Genomic DNA, 23,324 nt, shown 5'->3' with positions numbered 1-23,324 from the left:
TGAAGATGAAACAGGAATTCCGGGAACAAATTATGAGAAAGAAAAACTTAAACTTTATATCTTTCTAAAATATATTAATGTATGAGAAGAGTCATAATATTTACACATGCATCTAAATACAAGGAACATTTTAGTCGCCAGAAAATGTTTATTTAAACTTTATGTTGATGTTATAACAGAATTACAAAGAAACAAATGAGTGAAACAAGTTACATTGTGGTTCTTATATGCATTATTTAAACTCATACATTTGTTGCTGAATGTTGTTACCAGTTATGTTTAAAAAAAAAACTTTTAAATATAAGGTTGATTATCAAAATAATAGAAACATCTGGAGTTGAAAACACAACAGATGTATGGGTTTGGACATGGTTAGGCGGCCTGTTTGTTGAACGAAACTCCGTACCACGAGAGAAACAGTGTAATGGCAGTGTGGAGTGAACTGAGGAGACAGTGATTCCCAAAGAGAGAAAATTGTTGGCGCTCGGTTATGTGGTGAAAGTGTGCCCAAAGTAGAAATTCGTTGGGTACGTCGCCAGGAACAGTGTCCAAGCTGATTATGGCTTACAAAACTTACGGCAAAACCACATTCGCTAAGAGGAATAGGGGTCGGAAGAAAATCTTCATTGTCAGGTAATGCCGAGCATTACCTTTCCACACGCGTCATGGTCCTTGATTACATCGAATTGCGAATTGCTCGAATTGCACAAGAAATTTTTGGACAGTCCGTTTGCACGGTGTTTCAGAGGAGCTCCTCACAAGATGATGTTACCTGGCCGTAGGATATGATTTTTAGTCTTGACTCAGAGGCACGAAACTTCACAAGCCAACTTCTGAAATATGATTTGTTGTCTCAATACCCGAACCCAAATTAAATGCTGATATTTTTCGAGGTTAAACGTTCAAAATGTCTAAGTTCAAAGTGGTAAAGGAATATCACTCCTAATTGTGTTCTGCATTGGAACATTTACACGACCCTATTGAACAGCTCCTTATCTTCTAACTAACTGGTAACCGCAGTTTGTTCTTTGATCTTGCACTGAGTTTCTCATCTCATAAGCGTGACTTTGGTCCATCAATTGGTTGCGTTACAGAGGGTGGTTTCACACCATATGTAAAATTATACATTTAGAACTGAAGGGCTAAGTTCATCGCATCAATCCAATGTATTTCCGATATTTTTATAATGTTAATCCATTAATAACATTATCAATAAAGCTATTTACGTCATTTCATTTACTATTAAATGGTTCAATGGTAAAATTAGTATGAATTCTAGTAATTCATCGTTGAAGTATTATGATTAAAACGGGAAGATCAAATTGGGTTTTCTATTTCAAAATATACTATTTTACATTGTTCAATTTGTTTTTATTTTCTGTTATATTTCTTGACAGTAATAACAAGTAATATAAGAACGTTCATTATAATAACACATGTTACAATACACTAGTGCGTAGAGAAATTGTGCTTAACATAAAAGAATATAATGCATTTTTAAGTAGTATGACCCTTGGTAAAACTTAGCGCAGCACGAAGTTTTTTCCTGACACGAGGGGATGTCCACTTGCTTGTCACACCTAATGAAGGACGAAGTTCATTTGGGGAAACGCCTTCATCCATATCATCAGCTTCTGTTTTTATTTCCATTTTCTGCAAAGAAAATTAGGTGCAGTTAATTATTTGTTGAGCGAGAATAATTTCAATTAATTTCACATCTAGTTTAATATGTTTATTGAAAATATTATATTATATATATATATATATATATATATATATATATATATATATATATATATATATATATTGATACATTTTTAAGTTATCTAAGAATACATAAATTATCTGTAGCTATCATATTTGTTCCAAAATAAACATCGGACAAATAAACAATATCATTCGGGTCTTTAACGATTTTGAGTAACAAAGTAAAATCTGTAGATAATGTTGCTACCACTCCCAAATTTACCGGTATTAGCCATGACTTCCAACAATGTATATTTATCCAAACTGGATTCAAAACATTCTTCATGAACATAGTCAAAGTGGTTGTCAGCCTCCTCGGATATGTCTCCTTCCGTCTTATTGTGTGTTATAGAAGAAAAATCTCGTCCAGTTCTTTACCAGGAGGTAATGTGCCTAAGATCGATGACACATTCCCGCGCTGGATGGCGATGCTGATACGTTGGAAAAGGAATGCAGTAGCTCGGGGGTCACCAGTTTTGATTGCTATTCGATGACCAACTTCATTAATGAAATTAGATCCTTCGTGACCCCAAGACCCACTGGTTTCTATTGCTACTGTTACAAACCAATATTTGTCCAATAGGTTTGAGTATTTTAGTCTTTTGTCTGATTCTCTGTGAGCGGCGACGAGACCTGCCTGAATTGAAGAATGGGGTAAGTTGGAAGGAGCAAACGTATCGGAACATGTGAAATCCCAGACTAGTGCTTTTCCATTTTTTTCACGGTACCAAGGTCATGCCATCAGGCCTTTTACCATCAGAGCGGCAACAACCATTTGGTTCTTTTATTGAAGGAACTCCCGCTGAAACGAGGGCTCTACAAATAATGTCGTTTACAATATGATGTCGAGATTGTCTTCCCGCACTTTTTTTACATGAAAGGCCATGTAATCCTTTATTATCAACATATGCGTTGCAAGCAGGACAAAAGTGAGGCTCACAAATATTAGCACCTAAGCGCAGAGCTGTAGCAATACGAAAGCTCTCATTAGAAAGGTGTAGGCCTAGTGTGTGAGAAGGTAGGGCTTGAAGCCATGCTCCGTTTTTGGAGGAAGAGACAGCTAACAGCCTGGCTTTGTCATCTGGGTTATTAGTTGATGATAGGAGTGAAGATAAACGAAGCTTGACTATAGGTTCATCTCAACCAGACTGAACATGTCTTTTGTCGATAGGTGGGTGATCCATTCCAACCAGACTAGTCCATTTGTCGGTGCATTCTTGTACATCTCGAATCGAGTCTAAGTCAACCTCCTGTTGAAGAAGAGATCCAATTAGTTCTCGTGAGCCATAGAATGATGCGAGGAAAGAAGGTATGGCGATATCCATGACTCGACGAATCCCAAGGCCTCCATTCTCAACTGGTAAGGAAGCTTGTAACCATGAACTGTCTTTCAAAGAACAGTTTAGAATGGATTCCAGTCCTGTTCTAAGAGTGTGGTCGAATTTGTCAAGTAATTTATCATCCTGCCAAGAAGGGGAGCAACGGAGGAAATACAGTAATCTTGGAAGTGAGAGTGAAGCTCGTAGTAAATAATAAGCGGAGTGTGCAGAAAGTTTTGATAATTGAGAAAAGAAGAATTCTAATTTTGATATCTTGTCCAATAAAATCTAGTTTAACGTTCATAATTTGTTGCAGAACTATATTTGTATACCTATTCGTAAAGCACAGACTGAACATAGTACTTCTGTAAGTCAAGTAAAAATTTGATAAGACAAACCATGCAACGGAAAAGGTTAAGTATAGCTGGAGAAAAAATAATAATGTTGTTATCCAGGATACGAAATTTGCTTTATAGTCTCAACATTTCGACTCTGACATTTATTTACATGTGATATTAGCAGAATACCCGTTCTTCACACGAAAAAAAATATTTAATTTTGGACATAATGGGCTGAATTTGGATTCAAACTGCATCGAAAGTGTCACTATTCGTCTCAGCGACTCCAAATCTATGGATTCGGAATTAATATCGGTCATTTCCGATCATTTCTATATATCTCTCCTCTCCAAGTTGCAGACCAGAATGTGGATTTCAATGACATCAGAAGTGTCACTGTTCATCTCAGCGATCCCGAAAACTATGGATTCGACACTAATATGGGTCATTTCCTATCATTTTTAAAAACCTCCCCCTCCCCTAAGATTCACGATCAAAGTTAAATGATAAATCAATCCAAGGCCCGAACCTCATCTACGTTGAAAATATGATTGAGATCGGTCAAGTGGTTCAAGAAGGTACGAAGTCACAAACATAGCGACTTTCATTTTTATATATGTAGATTTAAAGAAACAGTCTCTCAATAAACATAAATTTATTTTCAGAGTACAAAAACTCTAATTTACCATGGTTTTCGTTACTTGGCTCCTGTTTATATTTTTTATTAGTTTATATTTTGCGTAGTACCCAAAAAAAAGGTTAGACAGTGTAGTAATTTAGAGATATCACGCGATCTCTAAAAATAATTGAATTCCCGTCTACTGCTAATATTTCGATTTCTCTTAATGTAGATTAAATGGCATATTATTATCAGCTTATCATATTCTATGTACATTAAATATTGAGAAAATAAGGTTTCATAATTGTAGGCAAGAATTTGCAATGCTGTAAGAAAAATGTTCTATTAGTTCAGATATTACATAACAAGAAGTAGTTAGTGTATACACCACGCAAGGGATTTTGTTTGTATCACATGAAGTTTTTCAGTTAATATTGGAATCGGAATTGGTACTAGATTTGAACCACTTCCGGTTTTAGTTCAGAGATGAGAGTGAAGGTGGAGTGGATTCTTGAGATACTTAATTGATCAGGAAGGAACTTATCTCTACTTATTACCGTTTTTACCCTATACCAACCATCGTTGGAACCGGAAATGATTTATGTTTTGCTATGCAGCTATATGTTTCCATTCTCACTTTATAAATATCAGCATCGAAACTGAAAGTGATTAATTTCGGCTTCTTTTAGTTTGAATAGGGGGTTACAGAAGGTGGTATCTATTCTTAGAAGGCTAAATCGATGTGAAAATCGACGGTTCTACAAGACCGTCCTTTGCTATCTCTTATCAGTTTTGTTGAGAAGCGTAGTGGATTTCTATTACGTTTGCTTTTAATAGAGACGTACAAGTGAAGATGGGGATGAAATGTATTTTTTGAACGTTTAATCGATTGCAGGAAACCACTTTCCTCCATCAATTATCGTTTTTGTGTTATAGGAATCACTGCTGTCACTTCGACTTTTAGTAGAGCGGGGAACAGGGAAGGTTAGGGCGGATATATAATATATTCTTGGGACATTTAATTGATTGGGGAAAATGGCTTCTCACTATCCATTACGCTTTTGTTCTAAGACAGTCAGTATTAAAAACGAAGTAGTTGATTTCTGAAACTTTCGGTTTTAGTAGACTTTCGTTACACATTCTAGTTTAAAATACAGTGTGTGTTGAACCTTTGGTCAGTGTTTCTTTTGTTACAGTATCCAATCCAAAGCCATGGATAGTGTTATTTTAGTAGAGCGATTAGGGTGCAGATAGAATATATTCTTTGGATTCTTAATTGATTCCAGAAGACTGCTTCTCGTTATCTGCTCTCATTTTTACTCCATTACGATGAACGTTAGAACCAGAATTGGTTAATTTATGTCACTTCCGCTTTGAATAGGATGTTAATACAGAAGGTAGTTCATATTGTTAGAAAGCTAAATGGATTCAATAATAAACGATCCTCGGTCCCTTATCTTTTTGCTCTATTAAAATCAGCCATCCTGAGTGAGGTTTTCCTCATTCACTCCAGGCAAATGTCGGTAAGGTACCTAACATACAGGTCCCAGGTCACTTCCTTCCTTTCCCAATCCTTCATTCATTCTCTTTCCTCGAATGGTGTGATCACCGAAGGACGTCATCTCTCATACGTGACGGGCTAATATGTCCATAGATGCCGAAAGCCCAGAAACCTAAAATTCCTAATCCTATAATGAAACCGGAAGTTGTAGTGTGTTTAAACCACTTCAAGTTCTAGCAGAGAGTACAGGATGGAAATAAACTGCATTCTTAGGATGGTTAATCGATTACAGGAACAGCTTCTCCCTAGTTATTTCCGTTTTTTTCTATAGCAAGGAACATTATAACTGGAGATTGTTAATTGTTAGCACTTCTGGTTTGAATATCGGCTCCAGAAACGAACTGAACTCCTAGCTTTTGACCCTGTACACCTTATGTATCTTGAATATTTTGGTATCAGAGATTCTTAACACCACATGATTTAATTAAATTCAATTTAAACACTATATTATATTCTAATAGGTTTACGAATCATGTTTTATCAGCTCTTGAAGGACTAGAGTTGAAAGTGTAAAGTGATAATTAAAGCTTGTAATTCTTGCAAGTTATAAAATGATTATTGTAATTAATTACATGCTTTCTAGATGACTAACGCATCTGAAGTGCATACAAGTAATTACAATAAAATATCTCGCAAGTATATAAATTCAGCCACATAGATACATAGATATTATTCACAAATGACTGGAAACCTATAAATAAATATTGAATTACTAAAAAATAAACCAATTAATTACAAAATAAATAATTGAAAATATTTTAATAGGAATGTGAGAGGCAGTGTTGCCAGATTGGGCTACAAATAGCGAATTGGGCGATTTTTAAAGAAAATTCGCTCCCAAAATTTCAAATTGGGCGACACGCTACTTTTTGGGCTACTTTTAATTACCAGCAGGCTATAACTTTTAGGAAGGAGATACTTTTTATATATGAAATCACGAATTATTAGTTTTATATAATACAATAGAAGTTTTGTTTGTTGAGTATTCTATGCACAGTGAAGAATAGTTTTACTAAAACTAGCATGCTCAATACTAGTTCAATTCTTGTTTTAGTTCTTTTCAATCTCCAGATCTGACAACACTAGGCTTTTGTTGAGTTTGCACTTTTGCAGTATCACTGACTGTATTGATGTTTCAGTTAATGTCTGGGCCTAATAGATATGCGAAGCTATGTAAACATGAACATCGCAAATTTAATTGTGTTACTGTGTTCTCAATATTAACATAATGTGAAAGTGGAGTTACTATAAATCTTAGAAAATTCATGGCTTCCAGATAAAAAATTGAAGAATTAACGAATGACAGTGAGTAAACATACTGTAAATGTTGTAAATTGTATTTCAGAGCCTAAAGGAACTGAAGAAGCATGTCTCATTGAAAATCAGAAAAGTCCCCATTTTATACCATCACGGCCTGCCTAGTTTATTGCATACTACAGTTCCAGCTGACGTAGTATTGAATTTGCTTTAGCACACCACCGCCAACAGTCTGAAACTTCGATCAGCGCTTGACATTGCCAATTAAGACATCTGACATTTCTATGATTGGGCTACTTTTGGAACACAACTTCGCTACTTGTTAATCTTCAGATCTGGCAACACTGGTGAGAGAGAGAAGAGAAAGAGTCACACCGTTATCTACATGTATTCCTGAAATTTTATCAAAAATTCTCATGTCGTAGTTGTCCACCACTACCGCCCTCGTCAATGTCTGCACGTCTCAAACTCTTTTTATTTACCTTACCGTCTCCATTTAGCTCTCCTTTTTATCTTCATTCAGATTTTTCGTGTACGATTATATTACTTTGTATATTTTAAACCATTTTAAAAATTAATAATTACTATCCTATTTTCTTGATCAACTCTGAAAGAAACGATAGCATATAAGGCAAAACTAGTAAGACTAAACTCACTAGATAGTGAAACTTCCTAAGATAGTCCTTCTTTTATAGACTATTAACAAGTCATTGTGCTAGGTACACACTGCATTTAATTCCCAAAAAAGATTTGTTAAGACCAAGATCAAAATTTGTTAGTTAATAACTCTGAAACCAAGTGTTTTCGTTATATTATATTTAAAACCTTCCTAAACTTTAACAATCTTAATATTTGTATGAAACATCGTCGTCTGCATTCCTCCAGTTCTTGAGTTAATGATAATCAAATTTGGGGTTATAATTAAAATAAATACCAAACTTAACTTCGATTGCAAATAACTCGAGAAACAAAGATAAGCACACCACAATATGCGTACTAAGCTAGTAAAATTCTAGCACTATTTCCAATTTGGTAAAGATCGCATGATTTTCTTTGACCGCGCTTAATAATTTTTTGGGGCGGAAGTTTGACTACGTGTAAATCCATCTTCGATGACCGACAACTCGGAAGCGGAAGGGGGGGGGGCAAAAGTGTCCACCCAGCCATACCCGAAATGGTAGTAGATTTCAATGATCTTAATGGGCATTCGTATTATTGTGTTCTGCAGATATCTGGTTCCAGACTTCTTGCCTACCAATTTTGAGGTTTGGCTTTCGTAAAGAAATAAATCAAAATCCAAATTAATTGCCAATAACTCAATAACCAAAGATTTGCTCACCATATCACATCATAGTAAACTCGTAAAGTTATATTACCATCTAAATTTTGGTCAAAATCGGATGAGTTTCATTACCGTGTTTTAGTGAAATTTATTTCACTGAATTGAAACTCAATTTTGATGACAAATAACTCGTCGATTCAAAGTTTTACACAAAGTTATCAAGAAAGCTCATCAAAGCTTACTGGTATAGAAAGTCTGATCAAGATTAGATGAGTTTTATCGATCGTGATTTAGTAACATTTCTTGATTTCACAAGATTCAAATCCGAATTCGATGTGTCCTAATTCTAGAATTAATATTCTACATATCATAATATTTCTTATATATATGAAGATATACGAGGTCTACTCGTACGCCAAATTCTGTCAAGATCGAATTAGTATCGTGGGGAGCACGCCATACATAATAACCTTTTGCTGTCAGTGCTATCCTAACTTTGATGGCCAATAACTCAGGAACAAAAGTACTGCACACAATAATATGTATTCCACATGTGTATGCTTTCGAAGTTCTATCCCATCCCGATTTTCGTCTAGATCTGATGAGTTCGGTCAATTGAGTTTTTCTAAATTTCCTTGATTTGGCTGCGTTCAAACCCAGAAATCTATACACCACAATATTTCACACTTTGCTCGATTGTGTACAGCTTGTCAGCATCTACCATCATGCAAAGTTTGGTGAAGATCGAGTGAGTTTTATTGATCGTAATTTAGAGAAATTTGTTGATTTAGCTATGTTCAAACAGAAATATGGTTGTCATTAGCTCAAGAAGAAATGGTCTACGTAACACAGTATTTCATGTACATAGTAAATACACGAGGTGTATCAATGCTAAATGTGATCAAGGTTGGATTAATATCGTTAGTATCTTGCTATACATAATATTGTTTTACTAAGTCCAACTCTAACTTTGATATTCAATAACTCAGAAGCCAGGGGCCTCCACATCATAATATCTCAAATGTATACTAATTTCGTGAATTTTGGACAAGATCGGGTGAGTTTCATCAAAAGTATTTTTGTGATTTTTTTTTTTTTTTTTTTTTTTTTATTTTACTGACTTCAAACCTAAATACGTCGACAACTAGTCTGTATAGCATAATATTTTATGCTATGGTCGTCATTGTATCCATACCAAATTTAGTCAAGATAAGTTGAGTTCTTTATGATGTCTGCTGCTCTTGTCATTGAAGTTTTTATTCCCTTGGAAAATTTAATAAAGAAAGATAGGAAAAAGTGAACGTTATAGTATTTATCGTATTTATAGTATTTTCGAACATGGATGTAAATGCTATCAAGATGCAAAATCCATCAGAAACAGATTTTTTTTTTTTTTTTTGAAAAGATTATGCAAGAGTTGATTAAAATTCCAAATTATTAGGTCTCCTAAAGACTCTATAGCCAAGTCCAAAAGAAGTGACAGAAAAATAAGGAGGTGAATGTTATGAAATTCTTAGGTTCACAATATGACTTAATTGCAGACCGTTCTTTGTGCTAAAAAGTAACAAGTATTGGATTTCCAAACTATACTACATAGAAGTTTGAGATATACAAAAACTGAATCTGCCCGTCTGTCCACCTGTAGAAAAGTGGTAGACCCAAAACGACAAATGATAGTGAGAATTGATTTTTTAAATGGATTCCGTGTTTCAAAAAAGAGTTGTTTATTTACCCATGTCCTTACACTTAAATCAAAAGTGTTAGAAATACATTAACACTTCTGATTTTAATACTCATCTCCAAAGACAAAAGCTGTAATAGATATATACGGTGGTCAGCGTTACAAAATACTTCTCTTGTTCCCGTATTTAAACCTCAAAGGATATGAAGACTATGTCGAAAAATAATCTAATGTATGTACTATATGTTGGTTGTATTGGTTGTTTAAAATAATATATACATGATTCACTGCAGAGTTTGTAACCTTACTTTCTGAGAACTCTTCACAAATGACATAAAAATTTCCAATTTTACGTTTAATAGTGTACCCTTCAGGAAAAATAAAACAGATAAAATTAATGGAAGTGAATAATTATGATATAATTGGTGGAATGAAAATATGTGAGAACTCGGAAATACATACAGATACTATGTTGTCCACAAAGGACTTGCGTGAGCGGGAAGAAATAATAAAACTCATAGTGCAATACTCCTGTCAGATGTTGTACCTTAAAATTGGTTAAATATGTTCATGGTGATCATTGGTCATATGTAATTCAATGTAACGTTTAATACAATAACATAAACATAATACAATATATATTGTGTTGCTTAATTACCTGGATTATTAGACGAAGCATTTGATGTTGTGCTTCCAGAGCACTCGAAATATCTTTCAACTTTCTTTTCTGTTTCTCGAGTTCTGATGATACATAATCTTCATGATTCTCCAAGACCATTTCAAGCCCTAGAGGGTGAAAATATCCATTAGATTACGTATTTTATTCATAAAAATGCTACTCATTTTAGCTTCGGACTTGCGTTCAACTAAAATGTAAGTGAAATTTGAGAACAGCAATTACATAATTACTGATCTACCAGTTTCGGCAATCTGTAGTTGCCTTAATCAGGTTCATCAAATAATATATCTGACGAAAGTAACACAGAATGTCAAAATTGTAACATAGTAGTTATAAGTGTTTGCTTTGATCAGTTTCTTACAATTTTAATAATAAGCAAAAATATGTCGATATAAAAACAGCCGTGCACAAAACTATTGACCTTTGATTTACCTTTCTAGTGGCACACTGAAATACATCCTTAATATGCAATTACCTAAAGTTTTAAAATGGTTTAAAGTTCACTGTAATTTTCTTTACATTACATCAACAATATTTATTTTAATAATTACGTGTAGAATAATTCTTCAATGGGGTAATTTTATTTTTTCTAATTGGGGATGAAACGTTTCTGGAGCAACGAGAAGGGAATACAGGCAGCTGAAGCAAATGTTATAACTATAGAGCAACAAATTTAAATATTGATTAAACAATGTATCTTTGGTCTCAAACCTGCTTTTCAGAGCATCAAACACTGAACCATAATCTTGAAAGTGACTCCCATTTAAATACGTTTTTATGTTTTCAAATATGTAATAACGTGGAGGTGCCAAATCAAGATGCTATTGCAGTTTATGTATCACTTCGAGGCCTTATTTCTCGTGTTTTACCATTGGTCGATGAATCATGCTGTCTTCGAGAAACATAATTCAATTAGCAAGTTTTCCATGTTACCACTTCCCGATAGATGTTTGAAGTTTATAAAAAGTTGTAGTAATATTCGTTCTTCATTTTGAAACATTATCCTTCTTATTATCAATGAGGAGAATACAATATGAATCTCAGGAAGTAGACGCTATCACTTTTCTAGTGAGTATCTGTGGTCGAAACATCCCGTGTCTGGGTCCTCTCTGTTGCGGCAATGCATAGATCACTAGTTTCGCTTTATCAAAATGTTATATTCATGGTAATTGTCATGATAAACATAGAAATTATCATATGTGTCCTTGGAAATCATAGAAGATTTGCTGCATCAAACAAAAGACGCAATTTCCCATGTCTCAGGTGCTTGAGAACTTCTACACTGACAACTTTCTCATTCCAAGTATATGATTAAAGTGTATTTAAAATTATGTTCAACATAAATAGGAAGCTAAAACCCTTTTCAAAAGAATCAGTCCATCTTGGAGTACCAAATTGTGCACAACATCTATACTTATAGTAGACACTACAAAAGTGGAAACTCGAGTCTCATTTCCAGTCGATTTCCCTGCCTCTTTTGAAATCAACATCCAACTTCTTCATAGTGTTACATGAAGATCATTTAACATTCATACATTAACTTTCATAATGTATATCCTTGTCATTCCTTAAAAAATATCTGATCGTAGATTTTTTCTATTGTCGGACGAACTTGAGTTTCCAATACTCATTAAAATTGCGACAATAGACATACTGAGTAAACAACACTTTTCTAATTTTATGCATATACATCACCAGTTGCTTTATGGTGTATTAAAATTACATAACTGAGCTCCCTCGTGGATAAACGATTAGCGTAAGCACTTTGATGTAGGAGAGCAGGATTTGATTCTCGGCGGGAGCTCATGTAGTTTGAATCCCACGCTAAGCTGTAGGCCCACGTCTCATATAGCTCACTGCTGAAAGAGATGCAAAACTGAAAATAAAAGCTGCACTACTCAACAAGGTTTTTGCCACTTAGCCGAAAATAACCGAAAGTAATTTAATTGTATGTGCTATTGACGAATATGAATATGAAAATATTTCGTCAACTTCCATTTTAAGTAAATTACTAAAAGCAATTTTACAGTCAGATATTTCTATAGACAACATTTATATTTATATAAAAGTCTATTTCTCCTGCTAGAATTATCGTATTTTAATGAATTATACTTTGTTTAAGTCGCTTTAAATGGCTTAATAACACTGTCAACTAATTTATAAATAAGATTGGTAGTTTAGATGCAACTCAGAGAAATTTATGAACTTCTCCAACACAAATAGCATTTTTCATTATGTTGGCTCACGTTGCTGCAAAAGAGGGAACTCGCGGAGTTCAGACTGGCTTCTAAAAATATCCTGTTCCATCCCAAAATGATGAGGGAAGTTCGTTAAACATGGAATGAGTAACACAGAAGAGAATACCTGAGTATATATTCAAGGAAAACGAGAAACCTTGTAGTTCAGAAATGCCCAAATGAAACACCGCCATTTGATATACAAGAATATAGCAAAAGTCAAACCGTTATTATTTTAAGATATAAACGTCGTAGAGAAATACATGGAAAACATTTGTTGTTCTCTTATTTTGCTTACAACTTATTTTCATATACACATGGCGTCAGCAAATATATCAGCTACAACTTCACGAAGCGATTTCGAAGAAAGCAATGTAGTAAGTTTAAGTTTTCTACTTAATAACTTGTGATTTAGTAAGCAACTAAGAAATAAAGATGTGTTCACCTGAGCCATTGCTTCTCAACCTATATAAAACATAAGAGTTGCTTTATATTAGCAGACGTTATCGCTTTATTGTTCTATAAGCCTGGACAACGGGAATTAGTTAAGAGGGCATTGTATTGTAAAACTTTCATATTTTAGGTTTCGGCTTTCTTTCTGACAAATAATCCAAGTACCTGAGTGTGGAACTTGATTTCTTCCACAATGTAGACTGATATTTTTGCTCACTTCCATAATGGAGACTCCAGTTCTTATCCCACTTTCAAAGCTAAAAGAATTCTCTCCGACAGGACAGAAAATTCATTATTCGGAACACCAACGCCTTTGACTCAAACTGTAATAATTATTTTTTCCTGATGAATTATTCTTGAGTAGATAATTTCATGAGAGATCTGAATTGCATTAAGCACAAGCTGAGGTGCTTGAGTATAGACAACATGAATAGAATTGACTGGATTCCAGCACTAGAATTTCATTTAGGAGAAGAGGAGCATAATGGAGATTTACTGGGCTATAATAAAAAATTACTCTAAATTTTAATTGTAGTTGGTTTGATCTACGCACAAGGTTTCCAACACCCCCCTAAAGAACGGAGATTTTCCCGACTCTTCTAATCTAGCCTCAAAGCACTATAACTATACAATGGAAACACTGAACTATCAATACCAATTATATATTCCGTAGACATCAAGGAAACGTACAATCATTTGTCTGTGTTATTAGTATAATAGGACTTCCGAGGGCGATCTCAATTCGATTGATTCTATAAGTAGTCACCAGGCCGCATCAGAGGAGATCAGCGTGTTCCTGCCAAGCAGAACCACAAGCAAAACCCCCATCTTTTGCGTGGTGTTCATTGGACAGTAAAGATCTCTGAGATCAGTGCCAAGTAGGAAACAATTATGAGTCAGTGGTTAAGATGACCGGACCAGACCATTAGGACGGAAGGCGAAGGGAATCTCCGATAGCAGCTATAATTTTTTATTGACAGCATACATAATCTTTTCCCCCATTTTTCAACAATGATCAGAGTTCTCAGCTCTTAGTAACTTTTCAGATTGTATCAACAGTTTTTTTTTTTTTTTGTTAATATTGTTTCATTCAAATCATTCTTCACCATGATGTTTATTTCCTTCACCCTTCTGCTGATCCTAGCGATTGCGTGACACGTAGAAGTTGTGCAAATACCTCCCACTACTGGGGCAGGTGTTACCTTTCTACTCACAAGAATACGATTGTTACACTAGATAAGAACCATTATTTAATAATTGATGGCAAATTTGTACAGATATAAAGGTGTCTTTCTTTATTTTTTATTTTTATTTTTTTTTTGGGTCTGGGTCAGTAGAGTAACTGAGGTAAACAACAATGTGTAAGCATGGAATTTGAGAAAAACGTATACACCATGACGTCACAATGTTAAGTATGCTCCTCCAGTAAATTCACCCGAAGTACTATTTGCTACTTCCTTTACATATAAAATTAGACGTAATGAGAAACCTTATTAGAGCTATAACAGCTACGCTGAAGATTGGCTTCGTGCAATCTCACCTAGAGTGTTCTTCCAGACTCACGAGCAATGAGATATGAACGATAAGGAAATTACATCATAGCATTCAAAAAATGGAGAAGACGTGTCAAGATAGGTGGGATCTTCGCATAATGGGCGACTACTGATGATTTTTAGAGGAAGTGAAACACATTGCAAGAGAAATATAGAAGTAAGTTTTTAAAATTTGCAGATTTTTATAAAAAAATGTCTCGTATGTTAGCTGTATATTTTTGTTTAGTACCAGTACAGACATTATAGGAACATTAATTTTGAAATTTTTGCAATTGAAGCACCCCGCCGTACAACGACATATGTTACATTTTAGTGATTTCGAGAAAAACTTGCAGTATATTTTGGAAGTACATTAGGAAAAAATAAAACGAACAGCTAGCGACGTTATTAGGAGAAATAAAAGCAAAAAATAAATAAATAAATAAATAAATAAAAATAAATAAATAAATAAAATAAAATAAACGTGCCTGCATGAAAGAAGTTTTTCTTGAAATACTAAAGTGTAACATAATATATCGTTGTTCAGCGGGTGCTTCAATTCTTTTAAAAAAATTGTTTCCAGAAAACTTGGCTCACTGTACTAACCAGAAATTGAAGTATTGTTAAAATTTAATTTAGAACAACATTTCAATTTTTATTTAGTTTACTAAAGCAAGTTTATGTAACTCAAAAAAAATAAAGTTATTTATTGGCTCGTAAGTATTTGAGAACAGGATCCTGAGAAGAATATTCGGACCCAAGAGGAACGAGAATGGGGAATGGCGGAAGCTTCATAACGAGGAACTACATAGTTTATACGGTTTACCCAACATTGTTAGGGTCGTCAAGTCTAGGAAGCTTAGGTGGGCAGGTCATGTAGGTAGAATGGAAGAAAGTAGAAACGCTTTCAAAGTCTTGACTGGTAGACCCATAGGAAAACGACCATTAGGAAGACCTAGGCGCAGATGGGAGGATAATATTAAGATGGATCTCGCAGAGATAGGAATACAAAGTAGAAACTGGATCCAATTAGCTAAGGATAGAAGTCAGTGGAGAGCTTTTGTGAACGCGGCACTGAACCTCCGGGTTCCATAGGCCATAGAGTTAGTTAGTTATTGGCTCGTAAGTAAAAGAATAATTTTGCGATATCGACATCCGTATATTACATTCTGTGTTATCTGGAAGATGAATGCGTTTTCTATTAAAATTCCGTATTTAATTAAGTATGTCAGTGACGTAATTAAAATCATGTATACACAAATTTAATTAATTTTTAGTTTTTGCCTGAGTCTCTCATCTCACACAAAACGTTACGTGTTAGAAACTTTCTGTTGCCACTTTCGTGTTCAGAAGTGTAGATTTAGCTAAAATGTTTTACCGTATTTTCCTTCATGTGAAAGACAAAAAGTTTAAATTTGTTGACTCGTATTATTAACATGTATTTTACAACCTTTTCTGTAAGGTCTGAAACTTTTAAGCTCCCGTCGTATTTCTCTTAACCTGGAAATATAACAAATTCTTAAAAACAAGAAAAGGTTCAGGTATAGGGACATAATGATAAAGCATATATCAATAAACATAATCAAAGAATCTCCTAACTGTTACTAATAGAAGAATAACTGTATAATCAAGTTTTTAGATAAAATAACATACTGTGGATTGAAATGAGACACTATTTTGAACTCGTATTACTCATGACACAAATATCCGAACAGACGGATGTTTGCACTGCTTCATACATTACACCTTCTGCTACTCGATTACAGGCAGTATCAGTCGAGGAGAGAGTCGGCGGGAAATATGCAGCCGTCGAAAGTGGAAGTCAATCAGACCCGTGTTCGAGATTCCGTGCTGAGGAATGCGGGATTCTGTGACGCTGAAGTCGTGAAGCACTTTCAAAAAGATGAATCGGGTCGCGCAACTGTGTAAAGAACATTAAAAAGGATCAAAGATGGGATTTCAATGAAAAAAGATAAGGGGAGGGAAAGAGAAAGAATGGTTATGACGAAACTGTGTCTCTGATGGACATGAGCGACGAATGAACCATTCCAAGTGCTGCACGTATATTAAAAGTGAGTCGTGATGTTATGAGCAAGTGGTTACTAGAACTGGGAATCAAAAGGAAGACAAAAAAGGATGCTCCATATGCGGGTGAGAAGCAAAAAAAAAAAAAAAAAAAAATCATTCTGAACAGGGACGAGTTTGGTGCCTCTAATGATGATACAGACGTAATAAAGGACGATGAAACATATTTTGATATGAATGGGTATGAGTTTAGTGGAAATGTTTCGTACTTTGAATCTGGTCACATTCCTGTCCCTGAATCCGTATAATTTAAGTTCAATTTTGGACGGGAGGAATTTACGAATGGTAGTTTATAAATGGCGGTAAGCACGCTTGGATGATTTATTCAAAACAGATTCAGATAATCTTGTTTGCTTTCCAAAAACATATATGTTTCGTTAATAATTTGACAATGTATAAGTTATTTGTTCTGAACACTTTATAGCCGGCGTATTCTTCCATTTACCATTTTGACACTGAATTATCAGAAGCAGCTTTTTTCCTTCAACTTCTACTTTAACCACAATAACTAGCATGACTATTCAACAACAGAAGCATCACTTCTCATTCGCATCTTAGAATATCAGAAAGGAGGGTTAACATGTAAACACCTTCCTGGTGCTCCCAATAAGCAATCAGAGCAATTTACTTATATGTGTGTATACTCAGGTGACCTCGATCATCAGACTCTAAACCAATAAAGGAATTTATAAATGTATATGTAAAGTTCAACATCGGGTATGGCCATAAGAGAGTAATGTGTTCATCCATTTGTCCGTAAATTCCCAATCTTAGGAAGCAAGGGTGTAGTGTTAACCCACTTACTGACTCATGTGATTCCAGACAACCAGTCAGAGCGATTTGTTTGTGTGTATGTGCTTTTAGACTGGGATTAGTCATAAATTCTCATAAAGGAAGGTAGAGGGTTAACCCACCTTTACACCTAATAAATAAGCACTGGCGTACTTAACTGACCTAAATACGTATGAAAAAAGTAAAGTACCCTTTTATAGCACCTTAAACACACATACTTGCTATAGGATCATAAGCCTACAATCTTCAAGTATGAAGTGAACAGTTGGCTTATTCCACCTATCAGAAGAACCACAAGGGTACGTGTCTGAACCTTGACACTCATGAAAAAGAGTGAGGCATCCCTCCATAGGATAATTAGCACCATACTTAAGCACAGGACATAGAAAACCATCTTAAAACATAAGAGATTCAGCATTGGGTCAGCCCAACCATCACACGAGACCACAGGAGCACATATCTAGTTCTTGACACTCACGAAAGAGAGTGATGTACCCCTTAATAAAACTAAAACATCTATCCTAGAGAAGAAACGAGGTTTAAACTTCGACATTTTCAATTATTTGCAATTTTTCACCCATCCAAGGGAACGACCTGGGACCCCAAATTTTCTGGAGTACATATTTACATCCCATAAACCCCTCCAAAATTTTAATTCCCTATATTATTCATTATAAGCGGTAGGAGTACATACCCTCTCAAAGTCAAGTTCAATAACTTGTGACGTAATACCACGTGACCAGGGCTAATGACTGATGGTCAGGTTATTGCCAACAGCCAAACAGATGGTGTCCCGTATTGGGAGAGTAATATTCTGAGATTCTTCACATAGCACCTATTCTGATCCTCCGTAACACATTTCTCTCCGCATTTACAACAATGTATAGTTCATTCAGTTAAGTTGCTTTTCATCGTAACTTCGTTAAACGATGCGGCTAGTTCTTAGTCTATGTCAATAGTTGTCATGTGTTTCATTTCCTACAAACTGTAGCATGTTGTAAGATTATTATATAAAAAAAAAAGATCACTTAAAACTAGCGCCACTTCTGATGAGTGGCTAAAATAAAAACTACTAGTTCTGGAGGTAGTTAACTGACCACCTTGTAGTCATTGGAAATTGAATGCAACGACGAGAGCACATGCTCTAAATTTAGTCGTAAATGGTGCAAATCATGGAAAGTTCCGAAACTCTGTTATATTACGTTTGTATTTCAGTGATAATCTGATATTCTGATTTAGCCTGGATAAGTATTTCTGATATTTTCATGAAAGTGACTTACATATTCAAATGGAGTCGAATAGGTGTCAAAATTGAATACTTGTATGTGCAATTTTGGTGTTACAATTATATACGAATGAAGTTTGCAATTTATATGGCTATGTTTGACGGACTAAGTATTTATATCAGTGATTGTGCAGCTTTATTTAATTATTCCATAAGTGTCATCATAAATAACTTTTATTCTATAGTAAAAAATATCACTACTAGAGACTCGAAGGAACATTTAACAGTATTTGACGTAATACATCGATATATGATATAACGAAAATTTACTGTACGTGTTACTGCATTTGTTTAATAGTCAAGTGTGAATTTGAATATAATTATTATACGTATTTGTGTGCAAATGGATTTAGTGATATTTTGTGGAAAAAACATTAAAAGTTCAAAATCGCTATCTTCACCACGCTTTTTGTATTTCAAATGCACTCTCCCAAATTCCATTGTAATGAAAAGTTTTTATTAATAATTTGTGTGGGTTTTATACCCTGCACCACCGGCGTCTATATTATTACCAGACGTCGGCATAAAACGTAAGGCTACCATATGTCGTACATTGATTATATGTAAAATTAATCAAGTTACTATTCAATTGTGAGTACCTAAATGCCTGCATACTGCTTATATGCATTGAATATATCTCTATATGTTTAACGCTTTTATTCTTAGATATTGGTCTTATTACAATAGAAACATGGCGCTTGTAGTCTAGGAGTAGACATGTTGTGCGATGTTATGTATCACGGTATTTTATGTATCACTTGAATATTATATGATTGTTTAAATAAATCATGTCAGAAACTTTCTAACCTGCTGGGGTGGGCCCTCACTTCCTGGTCACTTCTCGACATTTCCAGTCACCTCCGGTCACCTCTGCTTTCTCGGTCCATTTCCGGTATCTGCACTTAGATTTGAGGGGCGGTTGGGGCTTGCGTATCTCTGACTGATACGTACTTTTATTTGACGAGTATTAAAGAAGCAGTTTTTGGTATTATGGGAGGATAAAATGCAAACAAATGGCAATTGGAAGCACTGCTTACGTTCAAAATGGGTAATTCTGGATCAATTAGTTTGATTTTGTCAAGTGGATGAATTTGACGTTTACTTCCAAATGATGCGCAATATACAATAATATTCAGTACTAACAATTACTATCCGTTCCATCCGATCCAGCTAATCCAATATTTTTTTTTATTATAAAATAAACTAATAAAATCTTACATTGAGAAAACTTTTAACGTTAATAAAGGTAAGACAAGGTACTAACTCGAAAGAGGCTTATGTTTCTGAACTCTGGTATTTAAGTCGTGTAATTCAAAAACTTTGAACAAATGTTGTTCTGAGGAATCACTATCCCATTTTGTTTAAATGGAGAATCTTACTACATTCCTCTTGTAATTCGTAATAAAATATTAGAAAGCAACATCGAACAAGTTTCCACTATTTTCGGCTACTTATACATTCAAATAAATTACCTTTTTAAATAAGTAACTTACATTTTTCTGCGCTATTTGCATTTACTAGGTTCATCGTATATTACCAAAGCCTTTGAATATTTTCGCGTAGTTGCAAGTTATGATCCGATAGGAAATATACCATACATGATCAGAAGGGTTTAGAAAGTGTAATAATAAGGGAAATAAAATAACACTGTAGGTTAATGTTATCAAAGTATTGACCCTTAAGAATGATATAGAAATTATTAAGTATATGTTGGGAATGAAAAACCTATTTCTATTATATTAGACAAAAAAAAAAAAAAAAAAAAAAAAGCTGCTAAAATTTTACTAGAATGGCCAGAATGGAAATTCTGGACTTACAAATGAAGATTCATAATTATTAATTTTTTTAAAGTATTTCTGCAATATACAGTATCTTCTTTTACATAAGTTAATAATGGTTAATATTGCTAAATACTATATAATTTATTCGGGTTTTCAGAGAAAAACTTCTACCTCTTACGTTAGGATAGCTGCGAGTGTGAAGATAATTCGCACGCAATACCTCTTGCCCTCCCCATGGTTTAGAGAATCGTGCGTGTCTTTGGTGCATATGATCACCTGTTCGATACCCACTAGTGAAACATTGAACGTTTGAGAGCACGGTTGCGGTCTCGCCTTGAACTGTAGGTTGTTAAAAATGCATCTTAACTTAAATAAACAAACAGCATTGAAATATCGTATGTTAATTAAGTTCTAGTATAATTTCATTTTATCTTTCTCTTATTATGGACATGACAATTGATCACTTTTGCAGACAGATTAAAATTTATAAAATATACTTACCCTCGTCTGTGAACGGATTGCAAAACCATTTCTTAAGGACAGAATCAAGGAACCCTATTTTCGACTTCACTTCGTTTGGATATTCTATCAGTTCTGCTTTGTCCACCTTCTCAAGAAGAACGTAGGGAAGCTTTCTCTCCAACTCTGTATGTAACACAACCTATATAAATAATATATAATTTTATGGAATGTAAGTACTGGCTCTCAGCTGTATTGTTATATAAGAAGTTATGAAATCATGTACTATCCATACAAGAATCATAAAAACTAAAAATCATTTTTTCGGAAATAGAAAGAAAAGCAAACAAATTTCTTTCTGTATTTAAAATAATCGACGATTTTTCTAGGGAAACACACACATACAACAAATATTTATTCAGTGAGAAACGTGAACGTGTGAAGTAAGGAAGTAATGGATCATAATGTAATCTCTGAAGTTGTCAGACATTGTATACCAAATACTATCGTGCATTTCTTGACACATTATTACTTTGACACTCTTTTAAAGTTGGTAAGCATAAGTCATGTTAAACAAATACCGTAGTTACTAAAGTCCGGAATGCAATATTAAATGGTATTATACAGATATCTTATAGTACATAGCAGGAAATATGGTTTGTATGCTATATTATGTGGCTCTGAATGAAAATAACAGCGCAGGCTCAATCCCGACATTTTTTAAAGAAAAAGCAACAGGAATTCACATTTAATTGATGACACATTAAATACACGTAAGCTTAATGTTAGTGGACGAAGAATAAGTACTCCCAGCACTGATAAGAATGAGTACGCCAAAATATATAATTTGAGTGCAATTAGTAACCAAAATTTTAAGAAGTGCAAATGAAAAAAAAAAAAAGTTGTAATCATAGGCGACGCGGTACGAAATGCCTAAAACGTGGCCAAAAATGAAAATGGAAAGTTGTTATCTGGTTCTTTTTTAAGTATTAGGTTCGCTAGAGTAACATTTTTTCTCCTAAACTTCACCCATGGAAACTGTCCGCCGTTTATACCAGAGCTAGTATTGGAAGTCAAAATGAACCTACTTTTGTGTGTCTCGTAATACCTAATGCGCGCGAGAAATATAGGTCGAGTTTCATATGAAATAGTTCATTGTATACTTTTCCGATCTATTTATATCAAAATGTACGTTGTTTCGGGGGGTATGTGAAGGATTTTAAGACCATATATTATTTTTAATACGTTAGTTATTATACATTTATTTTCATTAATGTTTATATCAACAAATGTTTGAAATTATTTCAAAGTGAATTAAAACCCGAACTCAAGAGTTATATATAATGCCCCATTCCGCCAAATTTTGTATTAGCACATAATCTATGATCAATTTACTACAAGAATGTGTTAAAAACAGCTGCGCTTAACTGCGTCTTTTTTGTACGTTGCGATTGAATAAAAGGTTTTAGTTACAGAATATTTAATTATTTTGTTAATGTTAAACAAAAAGTAAAAAACAAAGCTAAAATTATTATAAAATAAGTGAAAATGATGTTTACAAGGTACATGCAAATAAGATAGTGAAAGACAACAAATAAAAATGAGAAAAAATACCTCAGTATAACATAGAAAAGCTAGCTCTAGTGTCGAAGTATACATATTTTTGTCTTCATTATTTTATAATTCATAGAAATATATACAATAAATTGAATTGAATAAAGGTACATAATTTAGTAATACAAAAAGTGGTTATTTGACAATATTAATTATATTAATTTTAGGTCCAAAAGATGAAATCATCCAATTATCATATATATATATATATATATATATATATATGTTTTGATGAAAGACCATTTGAAAAGCGATCTACAAATCATACTTGAAAATGTGGAAAATCGCCTCCCTTCGAGGAGTGGTCGTTGTATTAAAATATGTGACGATATGAAGACAGGTTTCGCATCTTTATTTTATAAAATGGTGGACAAATATCGAGAGCCCAATAGAAAGGATGAGCGAGTTTTTTTCTTACAAGAATAATGAATGGCTAAGTGTTATGTTATCGTTTTGCGTACATCGTAATACTAAGACATCAAGGAAACATAACGATCGGCCACCTTCCTCGAAATTCTTATCTTTGAGCGAATGTTCAAAGCGAAGAACTGAAGAAATTCGCAATAATAACAACATTAAAACATTTGCTTACGCTAAGCAAATG

At 34.1% G+C, this 23,324-nt stretch overlaps 1 protein-coding gene across 1 annotated transcript in view; it reads right to left on the bottom strand.

Annotated features, from left to right (window-relative positions):
- Window positions 1-1,321: 1,321 nt before the first annotated feature.
- TrpA1 (Transient receptor potential cation channel A1) overlaps window positions 1,322-23,324 on the bottom strand; it is a 246,610-nt gene continuing 224,607 nt past the window's right edge. The window contains exons 15-17 of the mRNA XM_081743887.1: window positions 21,149-21,308; window positions 10,462-10,589; window positions 1,322-1,653 (exon numbers count right to left, since the gene is read on the bottom strand). Coding sequence (XP_081600013.1) covers window positions 1,498-1,653; window positions 10,462-10,589; window positions 21,149-21,308 — 444 coding nt within the window. The 3' untranslated portion in view covers window positions 1,322-1,497. The remainder of the gene's footprint in view (window positions 1,654-10,461; window positions 10,590-21,148; window positions 21,309-23,324) is intronic.

Source organism: Thermobia domestica, chromosome 17 (genome assembly GCF_964235325.1).
Source record: "Thermobia domestica chromosome 17, izTheDome1.hap1.1, whole genome shotgun sequence".
In the NCBI taxonomy this organism is placed as follows: domain Eukaryota; kingdom Metazoa; phylum Arthropoda; class Insecta; order Zygentoma; family Lepismatidae; genus Thermobia; species Thermobia domestica.
This window is presented reverse-complemented; position numbering and strand designations above follow the sequence as displayed.